At 38.7% G+C, this 21842-nt stretch overlaps 1 protein-coding gene across 1 annotated transcript in view; it reads right to left on the bottom strand.

Moving 5' to 3' along the window:
• The window catches only part of CSMD1 (CUB and Sushi multiple domains 1), a 1072463-nt gene that overhangs the window by 145835 nt on the left and 904786 nt on the right, over positions 1-21842 (bottom strand). Inside the window, exons 35-38 of the mRNA XM_063298442.1 lie at positions 16871-17074; positions 15363-15487; positions 12277-12373; positions 11411-11515 (exon numbers count right to left, since the gene is read on the bottom strand). Coding sequence (XP_063154512.1) covers positions 11411-11515; positions 12277-12373; positions 15363-15487; positions 16871-17074 — 531 coding nt within the window. The remainder of the gene's footprint in view (positions 1-11410; positions 11516-12276; positions 12374-15362; positions 15488-16870; positions 17075-21842) is intronic.

The following is a 21842-nucleotide window of genomic DNA, read 5'->3' as shown; positions in this document are numbered from 1 at the left end:
AACCTTGTTCCAAGTTTGAGTCCTGTTCCAAGCGTTCAGCTCATTCCTGTCTCTGCTTGTAGTTCTGCTTCCAGGTCCAGTGAGCCAGTGGTTCAGTGCCAGTACCGACTAGTACAGTTCCAGCTCTGGTACTGTTGCCTCCAGCCTTGCATTCCAGTTGAATCCAGTCAACCTTTCCAGTGAAAGATCCTGTTCCCTGCCCTGCTGTGGCCCAATTGGGCTTGTTTTCACCAGGTTTTCCTTTATCAAGAACTTAATTGTTGTAAATAGTTATTTAATAAAGAATATTACTTGAGAACCTGTCTGGTGCATAGTCTGAACAGGACAGTGACTAAGGGATGCTGCAAAGGTTGTAAATAGTCATAAATTGGCTAAAATGTTATTTTTTCAGCACCATTGTAACTTCAAACAATTGCTGAATGAATGGTCAGCAAGCAAGGATTACTTGTACTGATATCTCACCCTGAACCAGTGGATGACCTAACCCAGCAACTTCATGTAGATGTTAAACAGAAGACAAGAGAGTACCAAACCCTGTGGCACCCCACAAAACAAGGGCTGCAGAGACTGGACCTCTCCCCCCATCAACACTAACAAGAACTGGCCCCAAAGGAAGGAGGAAAACCAGCATAACACTGTGCTGCCCACCTCCAACTCTGGGAGCTCCTTGAAGCTGGTCCAGAAGGATAACAAGATCAGTGGTATCAAAGACCACTGAAAGGTAAATAAGACCAAGGACAGACACACCAACCCCATACTGAAGAGATCAATTAGAAGTGTAGTCAATGCCATCTCAGTCCCATACCTGGATCTGAATCCTGATTGGAAGGATTGGGTCCAGTGATGTCCTCTTGAGGTGGAGATAGACCTCTGCCTCCTTAAGAGCCAGTGGAACCCTCCCCTCTCTCAAGGAGGAATTTACCACTGGCAAAACACAACCACATATCACCTCCCAGGATGCCTCAGCCAATCAGGAAGGACAAGGATCTAAAACAGAGGTAGCCAAACTAACAATCACAAAAACCCTGTCCAGTTCCTCAGGACCACCACCAACAAACTCTTCCTAAATAATGTGAGCCAGAGTGAGCCTCATTCACTTCCACAGGACTGGCTGCAAGGCCAGAGTCTTTATCTATTATATGCTGAGCATATTCCTCACAGCAGCCTTGTAGGTAAAGCTCTGAACCAATCCTTCCCAGGAAGTTCAGATCAACCAAGATAGGCCCATAAGATAGCTATCAGCAGATGCAATAAGAGCAGATAATAATAATAATAATAATAATAATAATAATAATAATAATAATAATAATAATTATTATTATTATTATTATTATTATTATTATTATTATTATTATTATTTGAATGTATTGGCTGCCCAACTCCAGTGGACTCTGAGCAGCATACAAAACTAGAGAAAACATAAAAAGAGCTAAAAACACTAAATCAAAAAGACAGCCCAGACTAAAACAATCTTATAGACAACAGAATGAACCAAACAAAACAGGGGCCACTGAACAAATAATAAGCATCAACCCCAGGCCTGGGACCAAAGCCAGGTTTTCAAAGCTTTCCAGAACCCCAGGAGAGAGGGTACCATCCTTATCTTGGGGGGATTCTGTTCCAGAGGGTGGGGGCCGCAACAGAGAAGGCATAGTTCATAAGTCCCGCAAGATGGCAATGTTTAATGGAGGGGACCTGAAGAGCACCCGCTCTGCTGGAATGTCCTGGGTGGGCAGAAACATTTGGAGACAAACAGTCTCTCAAATATCCAGGCCCTATGCCATACAGGACTTTATATATAATAACTAGCACCCGAATTGCACTCAGAAGCCAACTGGCAGCCAAAGCAGCTCACATACAGTAGTAGAGGTGACATATGGGCACACCAAGAGGTGCCTGTTTCTGCTCATGCTGCTGCCTTTCGAACCAGCTGTAGCTTCCAGGTGGTCTTCAAGGTCATCCCAACATACAGCACATTGCTGCTGATGTTTTGCAAATATTGATGTTTTGCTGCCCTTACTCCCATGAGGTGGGCCCTAACAGCAGCTCTGACCCTTGCTCGGTTGAATTCACTCTGTGTCACCTTCCAGTGGCATTCCAGGCATCTTTTCATCTGTGTCATCCCTCGAACCCCTCTGTATACCAAGGGGAGAGGAGAGGTTACATGGGTGCAATTCAGTCCAAAGGGTCAACTGCCTTCTCATTCTAAGCAGCCACCTGGGCTTCAGTTGTACTGTGTGGCAGACCCTTGGAACCACCCCAAGTTCCCTCTCAAACCCAACTGCCTGGGTTTGGGCTACTCAAATGGGTCCAGCCTCCAGGCAGTGAAGGACAGTGCCAGAGAACCAGAGGGCCACCAGACAGTGACATGACCATGACAGGAGAGAAACAGAAGTCTCTCCCAATTTCAGATCATGTTGCCATTGCTCCAACATAAAAACCAGAATATGAATATGAATGAGAGTCAGTTTGGTGCAGTGGTTAAGGCACCAGGATAGAAACTAGGAGATTGTGAGTTCTAGTCCCGCCTTAGGCAAAAAGCCACAGGTGACCTTCAGCCAGTTACTCTCTCTCAGCCCTAGGAAGCAGGCAATGGCAAGCCACTTCTGAAAAACCTTGGCCAGAAAACTGCAGGAACTTGCCCAGGCAGTCACCAGAAGCCAACACAAATATAGGCCCAAGAAGGCACACATATACATACATACACACATGCCCACACACACACACACACATATTCAACATATATAAATTATATACATTCATATAAATTTTATATATTTATACAATTACAGTTGTATATATTTATACAATCTTAATTATCTTATGTGTTTGATTATTTCATTCTCATTATTAACAGAATTTGAGAATAACTTTAATGACCTCCTTGTAGAGTTTCTTGCTTTTTTGACTCATGAATTCTTCTCTTAATCTAAATGGGCTTTTCCACAGCTAATGATGCCTTGTAGCATGGAAAATAACCTGATTATATGGTTGACATCTTAAATTAAATAATAGGTGTCTGTCAAGTCTAACCATAAAAATAGCATCACCATTTCAATCAGTCACTTAATTCTAAATGAAGTACATACATACATACAGACATACAAGTACATTAAATATGTTAGTGATTTTTTTTATCATATAAACTGTTAGGAACTAAGAGCTAAATCAATACTATCTATGGGTGTGAGATGAGATTCATATCGCAGTATATTAAGAATATATTTTTTTACCATTGCCAGGGTGAAGCATATTCTAGATTGTGTTGAGGAAATGGTAAACAATGTGCAGCCTTCACTACATCTCCCAGCATCCATTACTACTGACCATTCTGATTGTGTCACATTTGAAAGGCAACATATTTTACATCAATTGATCTAAGCCACAGATCTCCACTGGCAACATAGATAAGATGTTGTATCTCTCTAATCAATATTAAGATAGGATAAAACCATTTGCTTCGCTCCTTTTCAGATAAAGTTTCCAAATATATTTCCACCTTTATAATTAGAAAAGGAAAAAGAAAAAGATTCTTGACTATGGGTTAAGTAGGACTACTGCTTTACCAACTTTACAACAGACAGTATCTGTAACATATCAAACAGTGCAGACATTTAGGGCAGATCCACAATTTCTGCTTGGGCCAACACCAATACAGTTGGTCACTGAATCCTGAGTGCAGGAATAGATGATGTTGTCCTCCTCCCGTTTGTACTCCATTGCAAAATTCATCCCATGCTCATGTTTTCCAGCTTCAATTCCAAACTACTGTTTGTTTATTTATTTGATTTCTATAGCCGCCCAGCTCAGCGAGTGACTCTGGGTGGCTAACAACAATAAAACTATAAAACAATTAAAACAATTACAATTAAAACAGCTAAAATATAAAATAAATACAAAATAAATAGACATGGCTGCCAAATGAGCAATGCATGGATGTTAATACAGCCAAGAGATGGGACCATCCACATGCTTGAGGCCCCAGGCCCGGGCACAAAGCCAGGTCTTCACGGCCTTACGAAAGGCCAACAGGGTCAGGGACATCCTAATTTCTGGAGGGAGGACGTTCCAGAGGGCAGGCACTATGGAGGAGAAGGCACGCCTTCTAGTTCCCGCCAACCGACACTCCCTGGCTGATGGGACCCGCAGCATACCCAACCTGCTAGATCGAACTGGATGGGCAGAAACAACTGGGAGAAGGCGGTCCCTTAGGTAACCTGGCCCCAAGCCATGAAGGGCTTTAAAAGTGACAACCAGCACCTTGAATTGCACCCAGAAGCACACCGGCAACCAATGCAGCTCACATAGCTTTCATGTTCAGTCGTCTTCTCTTCCCGTCTTCTGCCAGCGGTGCTCCAGGCACCTCTTAGCCCTCTTAAGCCTCCTCAGCTACTCTGAAAACCACAGGGAGCTGCAGGAGCCATGGGCATGGAGAGGCCACTCAGGCGTGATCTGATCCAAGGCCCTGGCCGCTCCCTCATTCCACGCGGCCACCAAGGCCTCAGTCGGACTGTGTAGCAGACTTCCCAGAACAACCCCGAGCTCCCTCTGAAACACAACTGGGTCCATCAGTTGCCTGGGGCGGGCCAATCTAATAGGCCCAGCCTCCCTGCGGATGGGGGCGGTGCCAGAGAACTGCAGTGATCTGACCATGACAGGGGAGAAACCAAGATCTCCCCCAATTTCAGAGCACTCTGCCACTGCCCCAACAGAAAAACCAGGTCAGGCGAATGACCACCATTATGTATCCGGCCCTGGATGATTTGGGACAGGCCCATGGCTGTCATGGTAACCATGAACTCCTGAGCTACCTCCGACCCCACCCCCAAGGAAGGCAGGTTGAAATCCCCCAAGACCATAAGCCTGGGGAACTCCATCACCAACCCAGCTATGGAGTCAAGGAGCTCAGGCAGGGAGGTTGCTACGCAGCAGGGAGGCTGGTACAATATTAACAGTCCCAGCTGATCTCTCTTAGAGCCCAACTTAACAAACAGGCTCTCGCACTCAGCAATCTGAGAAGCAGCACCCCTGGATCCCTCCCAAGTGTCTCGGATGACCACCGCCACCCCACCACCCCTACCCTGGGGTCTCGGCTGGTGCCACACCCGGTAACCAGCTGGGCACATTTAAGAAAGGGGGGCTCCCCCTTCCTCTCCCAGCCAGGTCTCCATAATACAAGCCAGGTCAGCTTTCTCATCCGTGATCAATCATGGATGAGAGTGGCCTTATTACAAACTGGCCTGGCATTCAGTAGCAGCAGCCGACAGCCCAGGGCCTTGAAAGTCTGCCAACCGGGGCCCGGGAGTGAGTTCGAGGGGCTGGAATGTGCCACAGGAACAATATACCTGTGCCCCTTACACATACAAATTTTGCCCCTCATGTCCCACCATTTCTCCCTCTACCCATCACTATTGGGATATTATAGCCTGCCCTCATCCCTTCAACCCTTCCCCCTCCCCTGTCTATCAAAATCCATGCCCAGGCCTGCACCCTCCACCTCACAACAACCTACAATCCTGACAAAACTCCTTAATACCTAAGGTGCTTCTGCAGTGTTAGCACTCAGTACCTGTCCTGACTACACAAAAACCACGCCGAGATGAGGAAGAAGTCTCTAGTGCTTTATTATAGCTATAGTAGACAGAAAATCCTACCAATCTGAAGAAGCGTGGGAAAACCCAGACAGATAAACCCCCAAAAGTCAAGGTGGGTCTGTTCTGTGTCTCTTTGAATGACAGCTCAAAGTGTCTAAACCACACATGCATTTTTGCCCCTGGATAGTGGCCCCTTTCTGCTCACCATCAGTACTCATGACAGTACCTCAAGTTAATTAAGGGTCACCTCCTTAAACCCCAACCACCAGCCACACCAACCATTCCTTGCCATAAGCCAGTCTCCTCTCACCAGACTGCTCAGGCCCCAATTATGCAATCCCTGTGATTCAAACCCCTCCCCGGCTCTCACCCAGAGACAGGGGACAATTCTAATCACAGTCCTTTGATCAGTTCTTCAATCGGTCGTCTTGGGTTACAATGATTGCCACTTAGAAACAGTTCATGCAGATAACTATCAGCAACTATCAGCCAGGGAGGAGCTGAAATGGCTGCCCACCCACAGGGGGGAGGGAGCTGTAGCCGCAGAGTCCCAACTGTTGCAACCAGCCTGGCCCAGCTCTACTTCCGCCACAGCAAATCTCTCGCCTTCACACAGGCAGCTTCACCCTCCTCATCTCCTCGCCCCTCGGCACAGACCCTCCTGCAGGGCAACAGGGGCTTCTTCCGTCTTCGGTGCCGGCTTCCTTCCTTCTGCCACACTGCCAACTGATATAAAAGGCCTAAAGCACTTCCTGTGCAAGGCTGCCAATTCACATTCATGGGAGGCTGCCAATCCACATTCCTGGTGGCTCTACAATCCAGCCACCTCCGCCGGCTCCAAGCCCCGCAGGCTAGCTCTCCAAGCCACGCTCCAGCTGCAGATCCAGGGAATGGGCCCTGGAGGCCACACGCAATCCTGTTTCAAGCTGCCAAACAGCCCAGCAAGAGTTAAAAGCTGCATGGGCCAGATGGAAAACCAGTCCAATTTATTCCGATTGAAGGATGAACCCAAGAGACTCCTCCACCAGACAGACCAAATATCCAGTTCTCTAACTCTCCACAACATACTAAAATCCTCCCACAAATCGTACCCGTTCTACATACACATGCTGACTCGGTGCCATCTTTAAAAAAAAAATGCCTATTTGTTTGTTTAAAAACTGAGTAATCTTAAACCTGTCAAAGCAAATGATCTCCAATGCTTAGCTCTGTTCTAGTAGCAGCCTGGGTCCAAGTGCCTGGCAAGTACCCTCTCCTCCAGCAGCTGGTCACCCATTTTATCCTCGGGTGGATTGGGTAGTTACGTTTCCTTATAATCTTGCAATTGACGTAACATTGGTCTGTTAGATCAATTGTATAACAATGAACTATCCTGAACCCTTGGAGTGGAATCATGTTCCATTCACCCTCTTTCAGTTTTTGCCCAGGCAGAATGAAGCATTTTCACCTCATTTTTCCACTCCGTGCCACAGTACTGCAAAGCTTCTTTTCCCTTTCTTTCAGGTTTTTAAAACATCTTTAGGTTGCAATGTAGGAACATTGTTATTTTGTTTTTATGAAGCTGAATTCTCAATTCTTCCTGGCTCCAAAGTTTCCAAGGACCTACAGAGGATCTTTCCAAGGACCTACAGAGGATCTTACCAAGAAAGAACAACCCATTCCCATCAGAGTTGTGGTGATATCATAGGGGAAACAAAGGGGGGGGGGAGTCTGCATTAGTGTCAAAGGACATATGCAGAGAGGTAGGAATGCATCCATGTTTGTAAACATCTGCAAAGCTCCAGAGACTAATGAGGAGGGAACAATTCCTACAAGGAAAATGCTGGTAGATCAGTCGCACATAAGCCAGGCAGTGAGGCTTGCTTTCCCTGTGAGGAAGGAAAGGGCAAAAAGCAGGATAACAACTAATCAAGTCGGATCGAACCCGAGTTCAATCCCAGTGGAAGCTGGACCCTCGGGTAGCCAGCTCAGGTCGACTCAGCCTTCCATCCTTCCGAGGTTGGTAAAATGAATACCCAGCTTGTTAACACAGGAATAAATTAATCCTTTTGTTTAGGATCTCTTTTCCAATACAGATCTGACATCTCCACTGAAATAGAGCTGCACCCTTTCAAATTTTGGGAGACAGATTAAATGAAGTTGAAAAAAACTCTATGAAGACATGATTCAAATTTGCAGTAATTTTTACTATCATGCTACTGTAACCAATTGTCCTATGCTAGCTCAATGGATCATATCTTGCATTAGTTATTAATTTATCCTTAGATTAAGGAGGAAATGCATTCTGCATCACTGTGACTGATCAGTAAAATAAACATATTCAATCAATTGTGCATTCCATGTATAAGGACAGATACATAGGTAATGAAACAATTGTGTCTGAACTGATGGAGGGACGCAATCGATTCGGAAAGGTCACCCAGGTGAGAGGGTACAAGAAACACCCTAAGCACAAGTCACTTACAATATTATTTCCAAGAGTCCTTTAAACCAATTTCCCTCCATTTTAACCTGCAGATTACATTCAAAACAAAGTGTATTACCATCCATCAAAGGAACTGGATGCTGCTGTGTATTCCAGACTACATTCTACGTAGCCAGCTGCCTAATTGTATTATTATCCTACACCCCTACTGTAAAACTTAATAGCTTTTTAGTATGTTTTGTTTATACATGGTGATACTGAAAAGCTATCAAGTTCTTTACTGGAGAATGTTTTATGCATTCAGAAAAAGAGAAAATGTCAGAAATAGACAGCTGTCTAATACCCCATTGCTAAATATTTCGATTGGATGTGAGTGCTACTGATTATAGCAGGATTCACCCTAAAGGACTGTGTTTTAGGATTAGAATTTTTAAATTGTAGATTGCTTCAGTATCAAGATTAGTTAAGTCTTGTTCTCACACACTATCACCTAGCCATAGTATGCTCACAGACTCCATGCTCTCACACCTCAGAAAATGTTCCCACTGGTAGAAAAGCAAAACAGAAAATGTGTGCTAATTTCCCAGAACCCCACAACTTCTTGCTTCACAAATATTTTTCTGAAGGCTGGGTACAGCATGGGTAGTGACATAGAGAGTAAATCAAGGACAATTGGTAAAACTGCCTCTTCCTTTCTTCTTCCAACAGATATCTCTACTGAAGTAGAGTTTCTCGTGTGATTGGAAAGTTATTTCATGTACAGAAAAGAATTCAGGATACAACCCAGTTGGATTTATTCACTATTTTTCATAGCAGTGAAAAGAAACAAAACATTCACTATAAGTAAATACATACACCAGTCATTGGCTGGTCAGATTAATGCAACACGTTTTATTTGGACATATTCTTCAAGAACATCCAGAAGTTTCATTTGTATAAAAAGCAGCAAACAAGTTGCTAGCCAGGGTACTGGTTGCCAATTGTTTTCTATACTCATTTAAAAACACTGATTTTATTTTATCCTTCAAAGCCATTATGTAATGATTTTGGGACTGTCTAGCTAAGAGGCACTTGTGAATCTGCAGGAAAAGCTTCTGCAGAAAACTCCTGCTTGATGAGGCCTGCAAGTAGGTATCTATAACATGCCCTATGAAGTTTTGGCTGATACCTAATCTATCTGCTTTCAGAAGGTTTTTGTTGTTGTTGTCGCAGTCAGAAAGGTTCTAATAGTGTTTTATATATTTCTGTGTTTATTTACTTTTACATTAGTATACTGTCTGGGTTAAAACATTTCAAAGTAGTCGTTTTCTTGCTGTTCATGTTGTATGCTGTTAATTATAGTTTAAGGGTTTTTTTAATTCATCTGTGTTGTATCTAGTTATTTTTATGGTTAGTGTCCCTGAATGACATTTTTGGAAAGGTAAAATTTCTACAAATAATAATGGTGATGAGATACCTCTGAAATGACCTAACCCTAAGTATACACTAACATCAACAGATGGCAAATCATGCTCAGAGAATAGTATAAGCAGGTATTTTTAAAATATACCATAAATAACAGTCTCTCAATCCACATGCTATATAAAGACACACACACTGATTTGACATCTTCAGTAAATTGCTTGATATGAATTAGAAGAAGCTTTGCATACAATTAGAAATGAATAGAGAAATTCAAGCACAGAATTAAAATATCCTGTGGCTAATAGTTGGTCTGAATACTTATTATCAGCTGGAAATCTGGCCTTTCCAAAATTTTTCACACATTAATATTCTATAATAGTGATTACTCCAATTATAAGTATTTCCATTGGTGCTTATCAGTATATTTGCTTGCATACAATTGCTCATTAAGTGATGGATATCAATGCTAAGGGAATATTTAATGACTTAATCTGCATACTTCTAATAAACATCAATTCACATAAATTCTTTATTGCTTTCTGCAAGGCAGCTTAATGCTTGCATAGTAAAATGCAGCATTGGGTAACCCAACCTAGTAGGTGAACTAGGTAACCCAACCTAGTTCACATTCAACCGCAGAAATGGAAGGTTTTATCTGTAGTGGAACCTATATTTAATATGAATAAGTTACTAGTACACATAATTATCAATGCTTTTTAAACATCTGAAAAGAACATAAAAGCAGCAAAATGCAAAGTATTTTTCAGTTATCAAATATTAGATATCAAGTTCCTGACATTATCTGGAATAGATAAATTCTAGACGAATACAGTATATATTGATTTCTAAATTGGATATTGAGCAAAGTCTAGTATGTAGATAGAAGATGGGAGTCTGATTTTCAAAAGTAAACCTGCAAAGTGTATGTTCTATAGCAAACAGTCTTTGCAACACAGTATGGAAAAAAGCTTTTTCCACACTGTGTTGCAAAGAAAGATATTTTTGTCCAGTTTTGGAAGAAACTCCTTTTTCCATACTATAATCAACATTTCTAGCTAAGTCTCAAATCCTCCATGAAGCATTATCAGGAGGCTCAATAAGCTGTCATGAAAAGAACAGTCAGGAAAGTCACCCTTAGGTACCTCAATTCCATGGACCTAAGTATGAATCTAACCCTCTGGTTTAAGTATAGCCTACACCTATTTTAACTTAAAAAAGCAAAAACATAAACTATAAGACCCATTTCATGATTTTAATAGAGTTTGTGTGTACTTAACATTGTGTAAATCTTATTATATAAACACTTCCATATAATACTTTAAAGAAAAGAGTAGGCATTTTAAATGATAACTGTATATACAATTATTAATCTAAATAATATTTTAGAAGCTGTACATAAAGAACTTTCTGAAAAAAATGGTTCAAGTTGTGATGTGATATCTCTTTGGATGTTATATTATCTCTGTGTGAACAACTTTATTACAAAGACTTAATGTAGACATGATAAAGCATTTTTTGCCATGAGTTAATTCTAATTCATTTGTGTCAGCTTCTTCTACATCCCATCCATCCATCCATCCATCCATCCATCCACACACACACACACACACACACGTGTCAACAACTCAACAGACATATGGAAGTCTATTTTAAAACTATTCAATATATGTCAATAAAACAGATATTATTTCATAAATAGACATAAACTTGAGAAATTCATTATGGTGGGTGTAAATAAAACACACAATGAAATAGATTTGCCAGACAACTGTGATCCCTCCCTTGTGTGCCTCCCTCAGTTCTGTCCAGTCTCAAGAATGTTCATTTGAGTTTTTAATTGTGATGCTTACTTATGAATGATTATCCCCTGAAATAAATAGATACCATAGTTTGCATAGTTTTCATGCAACATATAGTATATAGTTAGTGTGCAGTACATGATAGGAGAAATAGAAATAGTTAAAGGAAATAATTTTAAATATCTCACTTTTATATTCCAGGTGAAAACCAGCTGCTGCTACACTAATATCAGAGTGAAAGTGTAAGTAAAGTTGATTGGAAGTGCTGTTCAACAGTGCTGGTACTGTGGTGCCTACAGAAAATAGGTCAAATATATATCCATATTAATTACAAAAGAAGCAACATGTAAGCAAAGAATATTTTTATGGTGAATCAAAGAAGTATACATGATGCTATAATAATTATTAATTATCTGGGAATATACTTTTATTTTTACTAAGTTTCAGCATATTAAACTATACATTGACTGTATATCTCCCATGTACTTCCTTTAATATAATCTGTCTTAGATTTTTATTAAAATTTCTAATGCAATTTTGAGCAACATATTTTATCTCAGGATATAGAGTTACATAAACTCACAGAAACAAAATCATTCTGCATTTTCTACGTTAGTAGCACTTGGAATTCACTACGATTATTCTTCACTCAACAACTCTTCTATAGCACAATAAAGATAAAACTGAGCTTCAAGTTGCATACAGAATTAAACTGTTCCTCTACTGCCTCACTACATGTCAATTTCTGTATGGACATATTCCATCCATAATTACAACAGCTACACTTTGATCACATGAATTAAACACTTAGGATAAATCACAGCTGTTGCTCTATACAGTACTCAAAGACATTCAAAAAAAGAATAATACTAATACTCAGCACCTACCTAGTATTATGCAAAAAATTTCATATTCTTTATCTTAGTTTTCTTTACCAAGATATTAGGAAGAAGTGGCACACAAGGGTGTGTTGTGCATAGAGACACAAACAGAGAAACCTGAGTTACTTACATCTATGTTCTGGCCATTACAGGGTAATATGATTTCTACATACCTGAAAAGCTTCCAAGCCTTGGTGCAGTCATATCACCACCATCATAAATTTCAAGAGAGTCCCAATTATGTTCTGTGGCAAAGTTTATTACCTGTATCTGTGAAAATCATACCACTGAGTGTTCATTAAACATGATAATCAGTAAGTTTTCAGAAAAGTATAATAAACTTAACAACAAACACAGTGATATAAATTACACAACCAGGGCCTTTCCCCACTTGCATCTAACCACAATACAAATATGTCCTGGCAACATCTTTTTTTTTTTTCATGTCCCTAAAATATTGCCTTCACTTTGTTCCCATTTCATGGGTAAAAAAGGCTTAACAAGTTGTTAGCTGTAAACTAATGCGTTTCCTTAAGTCAGCAACATCCAATGACAATCTCAAGTTGTGTAAAATCTATTTGATTTTATCACCCATTACAGTGGAGGCAAAGATGGGTGGGATTAGAGGACACTTATTAACTGTTTCAGTTGATGCAGAAATGCACCTTCCTCTGTGATCCGTGGTCAGTCTTGCCTACAGCCATTATGCTACTGTCTCCCTAAAGAGTTAAACACAGGGGGGTGTTAAACATTAAAAAGGCTTGAAATTCTATGGTGTAATAGTGAAATAGCTGAAATAACAGTGAAAAGATGAGATCACCATCACTACCCCTGTTCTTGTACAGAGCTTGGAGGAATCTGGGGGTACACGTTTATTGCCTGCATAAAGAAAAGTAAGACAGGGGCGGAAATCTTAAGTAAAAGTGCTGCTTTTGATTTTGCTTATCACAAAATCAGAACAGCACCAGAAGCAATTAAGGGAGGAATTGATTCAGAATAGGAATCAAAAATAGGGGTAGCAAATTTCATGTTAGTATAATTTTTGCTGACTCAAGGATGGATGTATAACACTTTAACTCAGCAGTGGGGAAATGGCTGACAGTAACATTATTATACACCTTTCTAATTGTAGAATAAAATTATAAAGCACATACTAGACCAAAGTAATATTGAAATGCTACTGAAATGAGAAGAACCAGGATTAGTATGAACATAGAGGTGAGCTAAAATTGATAATGCCATGTTTCCTAGATAATTTGATCAGCAAATTAGGTATTTGTTCCTGAACTGTACCACTTCAGAAAGCAGATGGGTAAATATTTTGTAATACAAATGCTTGCATGTATAAACCTAGACTACCAAGAAGGAACTAGGTTAGAGCTACCATACTACCTTTTATGTTTGGGAATGTTCAAATGTGTGTAGCAACATTCAAACACGCTTCTACTTGGTATAGCCCAGAAACAGATACATTATAAAATTCTGCCTAAATGGCTTAATTTCAGGCAAGCATAAAATGAGGTAAATTGTATCTGTACCAAGGAAGAATTTGGAAAGAAAATGAGGAAAGTGAGCTACACAATTAGACTGAAACACCATTTTCTGAAGATATCATAAACATTCCAGGAAATACATTTTTCAAGGCCAATTTATTAGTTACTCTAATTTAATTTTCTGACCTTGCTCTTCTACCATCTGGGGGAGACAGCAATCAATGGAGTACCCTCCGCCATTGTAGCCCACATAACATCCACTTGCAACTTCCTAACAGAATAAGCGTGGAATGCATAGTACATTGCATGGAGGAGAATTCTCCAAAAACTTTTATCATCCCCATTCCACTGAATGCTGATTTCCACCACTGAACAGTCCCTATTTTGAAATTATCCATAGATTCTTATACAAACATTTTATTTGCTACACTGAATGAATGATGACTATATCCATTAAAAACATGATCCAGGTTGTGATTTTTTATTTTTTTATATAAACAAAGGAGTTAATTGTGGGCAGTGGAAAATTTCTAAGACATTTTTTATTTTTTATTATTTAAGAAAATATGTAAAGAAACTTGTTTCAGTTAAAAGAGGGCAATCCTAATGAAATTTTTGATTAAAAATGAGTTCAATATAATTTGGTTTAGGGTTTTGTTTTTTTTAATGTAATGTTTACATATGGAAGAAGAAGTTGGTAACGTTTGAAAGTACCAGTGACAAAACCTGGTGTACATTGGAAGCTGCTAGTTATAAGCGCCAGTGAAATCTCTGAAGCTTACTAGCATAGTTCAGGAAAGTTTCTGAACTCAGATAAATCTCTTGAACTGATTGAACATTTTTTTAGATAGTAATCCCCTTCTATAATCTTTGCAAATTCTCTCTGTAGCCAGTTTGAGTTGTAATGTATATGAAAATGAACATTCACGAAAATTAAGCTCTGTAGGAGTTATTAAATAGTTTCTTTTAATGAGCGTTTCTGAATACAAAGACTTTAATTAATTCATATTATCCTTGTGTGAATTAAAAGCAGTATTTTTAATTATTTCTTGTATAATAATTTACATGCCACATGCATCTCCACAGAAGCACATACATGACACTGGCATATTTTGTCTTTCGGTCTAGAAGCGCTTATGAGAGAAAGAGGTTCTTTGTCTTGGATAGCATGGTTTTCATTCAAATACTTAAAATATTTCATTAACAGTATTTTTCAAGAATACTATGAAGGCCTTGTTGAAAGAAATCTCATAAGGAAGAAAAGTTATATTAACTTCATAAAAACAGCTATGTACATATCTTGAGTGTCATTCTGCTTCCTTCCTTATGTATTATATATACATAAATATATAATAAATCCATCATGGCCTCATTCAGTTTAAAGGACTGCATTAAGATGCAGCAATCATTATAGCTTTATCTGGCAGCATATGATATATCAGTGGACTAAATTATGATCAAAATATGCATAATCCTGGTTTCTAAACAGGTTCCTTTAATTAAAGTTGTTTTCCACTAATTTACAGTGAGGTAAGTGCAGTGAACAGAAGTAACTTTGGCTTTTGTACTTTACATGCAGAAGGGGTGGAGGGGCTGAGGGACTCTGAATTTGTGAATGAATATACACAAAAATGTAAAACAAGGGTTTGTGGGTTTTTTTAGATTTAGCAAGGGACTTAGAAGAGGAATAATACATTAGTAATCTTTTTTTTTTACTTTAATTCTGAAGTACTTTATATTCCACTGTTGGCAAAATATGGACTTGCCTGAATACCTGATCCCTCAGTCACTATGATTTTCCACACACAATTCAAGCTGTTACCATAAGGTTCAGGGTAACCTGGAGACAATATAGTACCTCTGCGTTCAGTGAAATTCCGGCTGCATGGCACTGAAAGAAAATTGAATTGGAAGTAACAATAAAGCATAAACTTTGCTGACAAAAAAGGAAAATACTATTAAAAACAGAAATTAAATCTAATGTGTTTATAAGGCAAGACAAATAGAACATTCACTCTAAAAAAAGTGCCCTCCTTTCCATAGTTACATATACACAAAAAGTTACCTTTTCTCTGATAATGTCCATGAATATTAAATCACAATAGTGACATTTTAAATTCAAGTAGTTTATACTGTTTCTACCATCATCTCATTTCATACCAAGTTTTCTACATATCAGGAACTATATTTTAGGACTAGAAAGGGAAAAACACAACAAAAATGGCAAAGAATAGGGCAATGGTATAGGAAAACAGCTACAGATTTTGAGGTACAGAGAAAGCCTACAGGCATGGAGGAGAAATGTTCTGTTTAGCAGAGAAACAGGGAATGAAGCATCAGTGGTGGATGGGAAGATCTGCAGCCCCACGATCCAAATTTGTAAAGACAGAATAGACCATGATTGCTTGCCAGGCCTGCCCATATGGCATTATTTTACTTATTATTATACCTTGGGTTCCCTTTGCACTGTACTTATCATTAATCTTCTTTACATCAATTACATTTCTTTTTCCTAATAGCTATAAAGGTTTCAAGGAAAGGAAATGAACTTCTCTGGCATAACTCAATTTATAAATAGCTATATCCATGTTAGGAAATAAAATGTCCTTCCCTACTGTAAAAATACACTACAATTTATATCTACTTCATATAATCATAATTCAAATAATTAAGATTTTATTTTATTTTCTCTACAGGCATACTATCCCTATCAGTACAATAAAGAATTGCGTAATACAAATCTCTGGAGGAACAACAACTGAATCCAAAATAGAAACACAATTCTACTGGAAAGTGTCACACACAAAACACAGTAAGCAAATGGTCAGTTTGCTAGGCAACACCATTCTGATTCGTTACAATAAAATACAACAAAAATCAGTTGTAAAGTTAAAATAGAATATTGTTTTTAAATTGTATTAATTATCTAATATTGCAAAGCATGTTTCAGGGTAAGTCCAATTATTAGCATAATTCCGATTGCCAGAGGTGCATCTTAAACTTATGATTTTAGAGGCAGTCACCTTGTTAATAAAAATTAGCAGAACATGCATCAACTATGCTAATCTAATAGGTTATTATGTCAAATTCTATTCTGTCTATCAATCAGCTAGTACTGAATTACAATTGAAATGACATACTGCTCTTTTAAATTGGACATAGCCAACTCTAATCAATGGCAAGGGAATTTATTTGTTTAAAACTACTTGATAAAACTAATGATGTTCTTAAATTCTGATTTAGAAACAGATGACCTAAAAATAATAAGCCTTACCCACACAGCTTGGCACTGTGTCATTCCACTGTGCTAAAGCATTGGGCACAGACTGGCAGCGGATAGCTTTGGAGCCTTGTAGAAGATAGCCAGGACTACATTCAAAGCGAACAACAGAACCAGCTGAAAATTCAGAGCCAATCCTTCTACCATACCTTGGCTCTGGAATGGAGCTGCATTGTGTGTCACTTGTTCGTGGAACCGCTACATGAAAAAAAGAAGTGTTATTGGAAAAGTGTCACCAATTCAATGAATGCATTTACTTTTAGGTAATTTGCTCTACTCATACAAGTTTCTAATACACTTTTCTGTGTATGTTAAACATACTGATCAGAGCTGATTCCTCAGATAACTTTTTCCAGAGCTTTCACACCAAAAATAAACCAAGCCGCTGTTCAAGAAAATTGTTTCCCAGTTCAGGATATCCTTGACCGCAGTTACGTTTATGAGAAATGGAAATTTAATATTAGCATGCATAGGGTTGCATAGAGCAGATAATCAATTACTGGTTGGTAGAATATGGGCTTGCAGAGGCTGGCAACCAGATGGGGTACTTGATATACCCCAAGATTCGGAAGGCCCCATTATTGAATCATTTCCTCTTCTAAGCTTTGGTGGTAGCTTTGCAGCAAAAACTTAGAGGGCTACTTATATAGCTTCTCTGACTCTGTGCATCTCATGTAGAAGAGGTAGAAACAAATTGTCACTGAGCCTAAAAGGCAGTAAGAAAAAGGTTGAGTTCTACCTGCTCATCTAACTTCAGTACTTTGGTTCTGCCCAATCAAGAAAATGTCACAGGAAATCATTGCAGCTCTTGCTGTTCTGTGTGTGAAATCTGTCATCTCTCTGTTGAGATAAACTACTTGCATAAGGAAACAAGAAGACAACAACAGAACTGGCATATGAAGCCATATGAAGTTGAATTGTGCACCTTCACATGGAAGTGCTGATAGTAGACATTGTCCAAGTCAAGCCACCATTAAAGGTCTCCAAGCCAAGCTCCTATTAAAGGCTCTTTTGTCAAGCAAAGTGATATGTTCAGAAGTTGCTTTCTGCCCCAATCATTCATGGAGCCAAGTACCCTTACAATCAATGTGCAAAAGGAGATATTAGCATCAGAATAGTTACCAAACAAGCTAATAAGCAAGTATAGTAAGTTTTAAAATACTTCAGAGTTTTCTACCTCTTCTCTCCAGTGCTTCCACTTAGCATTTAATTATTTTTAATCTTTTACTATATGATCAAATCCAATTAGTTTGCAGTTAAATGGCTGCATTTAACAGCCATTTAACTGCACACAACAAACAAACAAAACACCTGGGGTATCTTTCCAGGACTCTACAAAGAATACCAACAATAAGAAAGAACACCACCAGAAAATTAGGAAGCCATTATTATACCACTACATGTTTCCCCAAAATATGAAAGGAGAAGAACTAAAGGGTCCATTGATCTCCTGATGTCTAAGTCCTCAAAAAAATCCTGGAACTGACTGTGGCTTGTAGTAACAGCATTCCGCATTGCAAAATGATATTATATGACTGTGCTGATGGCTTCTACTAGAGGTAATGGAAAAATGAACAGTGCTGCATTTCAGTGATTGGCTATGCATTTCTTCTTCCTCCAATACTAAATTATGCAGAAATATTCCTTTCCCAATGCAGATGTTATTCTGTAGCAACAATAGCAGCCACATTACAGCACAGTACACAGTCCCAAACAAGCCACCGTTGGACTAATCCCTTGTTGTTCTGAATATCTAGTTCAGTTAGATGCAAGATATTAAAAATCATCCTCTTAAGCAACTGTTCTTTAATTTTATATAATCTGAGAGTGTAGCACACACAAGAACTATTAATATTAACAATGCCTCAATCATCCCTCAAATGATTATCATACTGCTTTTTAAAGAAAAACAAAAATGTCCATGGGAACAGATACAATACAACTTAGAATTTTGACAGTTACTCAGTAAATGCTACTACTCTGAATGTGAACTGTAGCTATGTTGCAATATCTAGTAATACACAGAAACTGAATCATTATAAAACACAATTTCCCTGGTGCACTTTGCCTGGTTCTCTAGGATAACAATCAGCTGGAGAGACTGCTGCGAGATTAGTTACTGAGGTTGCTCAGGTTCCTTGTCATTCCAATTGTAGATCAGTTTGCTGATAAGCTTGCCTGAAAGTTCAACAGTAGAGACTAAAGAAGCATCAAACATATGAATTGCATCCTTCTTTTATATTCTCTCTGGCTTCAGTCAAAAAGAATTGTACTGTGAACAGTCTGAAATGGCCAGGTGAATCTCAAGATTTTCTAATAAATCTGTAGACAGAAACAGAAGAATCCATCCTCTACTCTCCCTTCAAAATCCTCCTCCTACAGCCCATATCTGGCAATATCTCACAATCCCCTTCACTTCCATTTCTTATCATCCTGTCATTATGTGCTGATCTAATCATATGCAATGATCAATGATTAAATGATGACCACTGAAAAAGCTGCAGTTGCCAATGGATACCAAATCCAATCATCAACATCATCAAGAACTGATGGAAAGCCATATCATAACATTCAGTCAAACTTTAGTGAACATAAGCCCTTAGAAAGAAAGACGTTTTAGAGGAGGCTCTGAAATTGTGGATGGTTGATTGCTTCTCATCAGAGCAATGTATAAAGCATTTTTGTATGGATTTATACATTAATGTCTTATGCAGGACTGTTTTTGAAGTACTATAGCAAGTAAGCAAGTCAAGTATAATTATGGAAATGAATGCAAATTATTCCCTTTAAAACACAATTGTACTGAAAATGTGAGGACATTTAGTTTTAATATCACAAAATGTCAATAATGTGGATTTTTCAGAGGTGAGCTCACCATTTGTGGCATAGCTACTGCTAATCATAATTTTCTGTGCATTATGATATACAGAAAAATGCAGCTATGAGAAAAAGGAAGATAGCTTTTATGACAGAAAATGAAATACATAATAGAGAAAATGGCATTAAAAACCTCCATTATATCCAAATCTAAGGATAGAAATCAAATCTTGTAACAATTCTGTTCAGAATGTGCAATCATGTTAGCTATAGAACTTCTTTTTCTCCTCCTAATCCTCAATTTAATTCTAAACTCTAGTACTGACAAGCTAGTCTTAAATAGCATCAGACACCAAGTGCATTTTCTATAGTAATTATTCTTCATTTTTCAATGCTGTGAAACAAAATAGAAGTCAGTCTAGTGGAAAAGTGAACATGGAACTGAGTCAGACTGGAATAGGAGGTGATAAATTCAAGGACTGACTTTGTAGGCCAGATTAAAAGTGTTCATTCAGAAATGTGGATGTGGCTTTCAAAGGTATTTAAACATTGATAAGCAGGCAGTCCTGAGAAATTTCCCAAGAAGATTGAAAATTCCCAAATAGAGGTAGCTTGCTTGCTTGCTTGCTTGCTTGCTCATTCATTCATTCCATTTATATGACCGCCTATCTCAAAGTCATGATTCTGGGCAGCTAACAACAGTTAAAATAATCATAAAGCACATGTAATTCAGTACTACTTTTATGGTAACAGTTACAGTAACAGATTCTTGCAAGTCTGAATGCACTCTCCCCTCCCTCTTCTTGTGAACCAGGGAGGGGGTTGTCTGACTCAAGCTACTTTCTTGACCTGGGCTCAGCCCCCTTTTATCTGACTGTTGCCTTGGTAGCAGCATTTCCTCCAGTCCTTCAAAGCCATTCCATCTGCCCTCTATAATCAGCAGCCAAGGTGAAAAACAGAACCACCACCAACAAATCAACATAACCATTGCAGGGATTCTGCCACACATCCGGATCCTCAAGCCCATTGACAAAACCATCACTTTAAAGCCTTGCAAAAGGCCAGTAGGGTCAGGGCCAATTTAATCCAATCTAAGCTAATTAAATGTTAGAAATCACATGGCCATGACTACATCTTTTAACAACTAGCATTACACAGCATTCACCTTTCAAAAATGGAAACTTGTATAGCTGATACATTCTCCAAAGATAAATAAAGCAGGCTAACTTACTTCACTTTGAGATGCCGCTAGACAAAATAATTCAATGCTGTAGTATAACAATTAAAAACAAAACAAAATTTCTAGGCACATATTTGTCACTTCTACCAAACAATATAACAATAATGGGACAACTTTATAAGATAAAGAAATGCTTCTTTCTTATGTTGGAACTGTACTTTTAAATGAATTAGAGAACAACAACAACAAAGAGATGCCACCACGCATTTTGAATATCTAACCTCTCAAACACCTAAAAAATAGTTTCCCTTCACCTGAGAGCAAATTTCATTCCATGATATTAAACTTCTTTAATTTAAAGAACCTCTTAAATGTGGATCAATCAGTCTCTTTGCTGCATTGTGCTTTCTGCTGGACACTGGAGAAAAAGCAAATAAAAAGCAATGTATTCAAATAATATATGGAAGAGCAGAATTCTTTCAAAATCTGGGATTAGATGATTTAGGGTCTTTTGTCATGAGGGAGGGGGAGAATCAAACAGCATTTCCAATTTTTCTTTCTTTCTTTGTTTTTTTAAAGTCTGTCTGCTGTCTCTGTATCTGGTCACATTTCCTGACCCAGACTGGGAAAGGCAGTGGAAGAAGCAGAAAGACTTTGTAAAGTTAAAGCAAAGAATAAGATAAGCCCACACTAATTTTTAAATATGTCTCTATCCTTCCAAAGTAGCAGAACAGTAAACTTTTCATAGGTGAGGAATGTATCAAGGAGAGTAATTGTCAATATTCTGCCAACGTAACACTGATCCAAGAGCTGCAACTTCCAAGGATACTAAGATGTAGGGGTAACTAAATCTGGACAGTTTTTGAACCGCTAAATTGGGACTTATTTAAGAAGACGGAATAAGCTAATATGGTAATCTGCCAGTATGGTTGCTCTTAGTAAAAATATTTCAGACACAGATATGGATTT

This window comes from Candoia aspera, chromosome 1 (genome assembly GCF_035149785.1).
Source record: "Candoia aspera isolate rCanAsp1 chromosome 1, rCanAsp1.hap2, whole genome shotgun sequence".
Lineage (NCBI taxonomy): Eukaryota > Metazoa > Chordata > Lepidosauria > Squamata > Boidae > Candoia > Candoia aspera.
The sequence above is the reverse complement of the archived record's forward strand: the minus strand, read 5'-3'. Positions and strand labels throughout refer to the sequence as shown.